General features: G+C 45.7%; 1 protein-coding gene across 2 annotated transcripts in view; it reads left to right on the top strand.

Moving 5' to 3' along the window:
• Positions 1 to 1,171: 1,171 nt before the first annotated feature.
• LOC105904571 (ephrin type-B receptor 4b-like) overlaps positions 1,172 to 5,000 on the top strand; it is a 39,481-nt gene continuing 35,652 nt past the window's right edge. For both annotated transcript variants that reach the window (XM_012832476.3, XM_031584945.2), the window contains exon 1: positions 1,172 to 2,202. In XM_012832476.3, coding sequence (XP_012687930.1) covers positions 2,121 to 2,202 — 82 coding nt within the window. In that variant the 5' untranslated portion in view covers positions 1,172 to 2,120. The remainder of the gene's footprint in view (positions 2,203 to 5,000) is intronic.

The raw sequence follows: 5,000 nt of genomic DNA on the forward strand, positions 1-5,000 counted from the left end.
AGAAAGAACCGATTATTCAACCCCCAGCGGTTCTTGAAACAAGAATGGTGTGAAAAAGTCCCCCCCCCCCCCCCCGAAATCTCTCCTCTGCGATTTTTGAGGAGTTGGAGAGATTAAAACAAAAACCGATTATGCCTCATCCCCTCAATGGAAAAGAGCGAGCATCACCTCTGCGCCGACTTCATCCGCTTAGCGTGCCATCTATCTAAGCAGTAAACCCCAAAAGATGTGGAGATACCCAGATTTCAACAGATGTAGGTCTAAATAAAGGGGGTAGATATCTCCAAAAGGCCCGAGGCTAATCTGAATAGCGATCCCTCTCTTTGTGACAAGCAGAAAGAGTCTGGGAGGCAGGGGTCGACAGGAAAATGACTCGGGGTCAGATATGAAAATGTGCTGTTATTTATTTAACTGCGATTTTACTCTGAGCTGTAGGATATTTAGTTGTGGCTGTGCCTAGTTTGGTTATGTAGGCGGTGTGTATAAATTAAGTACATCTACTTGGCAGTCTGTCTGACACTGTTTTGTTTTTAACTTTTTGTCGTAATGACAGATGGATCAATACCATAATTAGACTAACTGATGTGAGGCGAGTCCAGCAGGTGTAGAGACTCGACCCGCTTTTCTTCAGTAGAGACGAGGATAGAGCGGCCAAGCAGCTCAGAAGAGCCGCCGAGGTGGAACATGATCGATGGAACTCCATTGATTAATCGATAACTAAATGTCAGTCGTCAGCTCCAGAGATAAGGTCAACCTTTTTAAAGCGGCAGGAAAATACGAGAACTCCGCAAAGGAAACAGAGCCAGACAATTATTTACATCCATCAAACACTTCACCTGCGGCCAGAGCTCTGTAGCCTGTGTGTGTGTGATTCTCAAATGTAATTGTAACCTGTTGGGTCAAACAGTCACAACGTCCAATTATGCGTAAATAGAAAACGAGTAATATAGAAGAATAGTAGCCTACTTGCAAATAGTTCTTGTGTTTTGATTCTTACACTCAATATATTAATAAAACACAATGCTCAGCTAGAATGTTGATGCACATTCAGCAGCCTACAAGTTACATACTCACAGCTGTGGGAAGAAAGGACGCGCGATGTGACCAATCAGAACGCGGGAAGGTAACTGTGGGCGGGAGGCTCAGGCAGGGTGCCTTTCGAACTCCAAATCCACGCTGCTGCCTCAGATCGCTGCTGCCCCGAGCGCCTAAAGGAGGCACAAAGTTGAAGCTGACTCTCCGTCTTCCGTTTATGATTGTTTGTTTGCGGTACGTGTTTACATTGAGCCGAAAGCACCACGATTCTAAAATCGTCTGGGTTTATACGACGGGGCACTGAAGGACGGATTACAGACTAGGGCGCAGTGGATGATTTATTCCGAACCGCAGCCGCCTGTTTTATTTTCTTTCCCCCCAAAAGAAGAGTGGAATGTGGCGGTCGTGGTGACGGGAAAGAGGAGTCAGAGAGGTTGGTATCGCTTGGCACGGACTGAAAGGTTTGGAAACAGCGGGGTACCCTGTTCCTCCGAGTGCTGCGGTATCTTCCTTTACCAGAACCGGCACGAAGACCAGAACCGCTTCCTCCTCCCGCTGGTGTGAGAACGGCACACCGGGACTGGATTCAGAGACCCTGGGACAAGAGCAACGGGATAATATCACACTCTCCTTACTCTCTCCTCATCTCGACATTGCTTCCTATGTGAATGGGAAGGATTCTGATAAATTAAGCTACTTTCCTGGACGTAGTAAACAGTAGCCTGTCAGTATTTATTTGTTTGGAGTTGCTCTATGCATTATTCAGCATTTCACTAATTTAAAATATTATTTAACTATTATTGAGTGAGGTTTGGACGGAGAATATATAAGTTAAAAACTCCCTGTGACATTGAGAAGTTATGTTTAGCCCATTCTGACTTTTCGTTCCTCGCGGGAGACAAGTGTCCGAACAGCGCGTAGTCACTGATGTGGGCAGCGGGGCTTACGGCTGAGACACGGCCTAGCTGACAGGACAGGGTGTGAAGGACACTTTGAAGTTTCGGTTGAGATTGTACATTTAAGGAATCGCTTACCGTCCACGGTTTTTCGCCGGCGTTCGGCTAAACGAGCCCGTGACAGCTGAAATGGAGCGTGTACTGCGGACCGCTGTCCTCGCGCTATGGCTCTCACTCACAGGATTGACCGGACCGTGTACTGCAGATGAAGGTATGTCCGTTGTCTTGTCACCAACCCTTTACACATTTAAGAGATATCTAAAAATATATAGTCAAATGTCAAACCCGTTTGCATACATTTTTTATTGTGCCTGTGTGGCAGCGTGTTTGTTGTAAAGGTTACTGCCAAGAGAAACATTCCGAATGGCTAGTTTGTTGAGGTGAGGAGTTGCGTAGGCTGTTCAAGTGGCAACAGCCGAGATAAACATCAGATATTCTTCTGATTCCTGTGTCCTTTCTCTTAAAAGAACCGGCATTGCCGTGTTTAAAAAAACGCCACCTTCTTATGCTTACTATGAGTGGCCCTTTAATTAATAGCACTTTGAAAGATCCTCTGACTGCTACGTCTAGTTTTAATTCAGTATAATAAAAAAGCCGTTCCAAATGGCTGGCATTGAATTTGCAGGGCGCGTCTTACTGTACCATTAAGCTACAACTGTACCATTACATACAATCTTTTGTAATTGCACCACAGTAGAAAATGGTCTGCAATTTATTAAAAGTTTGTGCCGATAAGAAGTGAACGTTTTCGTTTCTTTAATCTGATTGGCACTAGTCAGAACTTTGCAATGTAGCATACCAGAACAAATACCCCAACGATTAAAGCCGATAGGCGGCTGGTTTGGTAGTTATTCGAATGCACTTGGGCCTGCCTTGACAGGGGTCAACGTGCTGAAGCCCGGGGTTAAAAAGTAACAGGCTCCACTTTGAACAAAAGATCCCCGACTACCTGTTGCTCCCGACGAAGCGTTTAGCCAGAAAGTTCCATCAATGTTTTACAGTACAAGTCTGCCATTGCATACAATCAAAGTTCTTAGCGAGCAGATTCGTAGATGGTTAACCGATGCTGACAATTAGTCCCCTTGGTGTACAAATTGGAACAGATGCTATAGAAAAGGACATGCATGAGAATCGGACCGCAGCGCACGTAAACAAAGGAGAGGGCCTCACAATAGCTGCGCCAGCGCTGGCGGTTTCAGGCTGATGACAGGCTTAATTTCCTCAGAGGTCTGAGTGTAGACATTTTTTGAAAAGATCATTGCACCTCTTTCAGCTTCAGAAAAAGTCGCTGCCTACAAAAAAAAGAATGACACTTGGATTTAGGTTACATGCTTTTACCAAGTAGGCCTAGTACCTTTAAACATGATGAGGCAGCCCATACCCCTCCCTTTACATATATGACACTTATATCCCATGCAGGTCATAAGGCTCTTTAAGTGGGGGGACAGTGCGCTTGTTGTGCGAGTTATGTGAAATGTGCATCGCGACTCTCTCAGAATGTGGGTCAACGCATTTCACTCACTCTGAAACCATCCGTGGCAAGGCTACAGCCCCTGATTGAAGGCCAATGACTGTGTGTCACCGAGTCCTATGAGTTAAAAACAGCCCAATTTTAAATCAAGCTTGTGTCGTCGATTTTTTATTCATTTTTTGCTTTGACCATCGTTAAACAGCTTAAACAGACTACAGAGAGTTACTACCGTCCCTAGCGAACAAGCACTTGTATGGCAGACCCAGCAGTAGGCTAGACTTGTCAAGGCCTACAGCACGCTTATTAGTTTGGCAGCTAATACTCTACAGTAGAACAGTGGACCAAAGGAAAATGTGTGTGTGTGTGTGTGTGTGTGTGTGTGTGTGTGTGTGTGTGTGTGTGTGTGTGTGTGTGTGTGTACGTACGTGTACTCATTTCCCCACTCCATTCGCACTCTATAATATATTATGGGATGATTAAGCAGGTCTACCTCACGGATTGTTCACAGCTGCCCATTTGAGAGCGGGGCGCGTAGAGCTCATTATAAGTCACTAACGTTATTTTTTTCTCTCTCTTTGGCGAGACACCCCACTGAGCACTTTTTAAACATGTGTGTGTTAAGTGTATTTTCGGCGCTAGTGTGTGGTCGTAGTTGTCGTGTCCTGGTGACAGATCGATGGGAAAAGGAGAAAAGGACAGAGGGACAGAGGTACGGATTTGTTCCACGTTTCACGCCGCGATGGAGACACCTGGCTCCCGTCAAGGACAATCAATTACCAAGCTCCTCCGTGCCGAGGCCCCTCGGATCCGCCGCTGGGAGGTGATGGCGTGTTATTGCCCGGGGTAGAGCTCTGGATTACGGGCGTCCCACCGTGCCCAGCCCCGGCAGGGCAATGAGCACATTACACCGCGACGGGATCCGACAGCTTCGGCTAATTAAAAGCGCCATCAGTGTCAGTTTCGGTTAGCTTTAATATTTCACAAGGAGATGACACACACTGCGCGCGCAATGCACTACTGTCGCCTTTTGCGTCTGTGTGTGTGTGTGTGGGGGGGGGGAAGGCGTTGAGCAGCGGAGAGAAGGAGAGACAGAAATAGGGTAGAATGAGTTTGTGTGGGATATAGATGTTGAATGTGTTTAATGATGCCTTAAATTATCACGTCTGAATATTCTCCGTTTTGGTGAGATGGACAGTACTAAATTGGCCCAATAGAGGTGAGCTTTCGTATGCTCCGTTTTATATTTTACTAACTGAAACATAATAAAATCGTTTTGGTTTTTATATATCCATAGGATAAGTTTAAATGAACTGTATTAAACATTGCCTTCATTTTTTTATTACCGTGCCTGTTCCAAAGAGAGAGAGAGAGAGCGATGCCAGCTGTGGAACGTCAACGAAGCTGCATGCTTTTCTTTCTTCTTTTTTAAAACACTAATGATTCACAATAAAACTCCGTCCCCCCCATTTATCCGGCGACCCATTTCTCACACCATCCAAGCATCCAGGACAGCAGCGAGGTCATAAATACTCCTTCAA

This window comes from Clupea harengus, chromosome 18, assembly GCF_900700415.2.
Source record: "Clupea harengus chromosome 18, Ch_v2.0.2, whole genome shotgun sequence".
NCBI classification, from domain to species: domain Eukaryota; kingdom Metazoa; phylum Chordata; class Actinopteri; order Clupeiformes; family Clupeidae; genus Clupea; species Clupea harengus.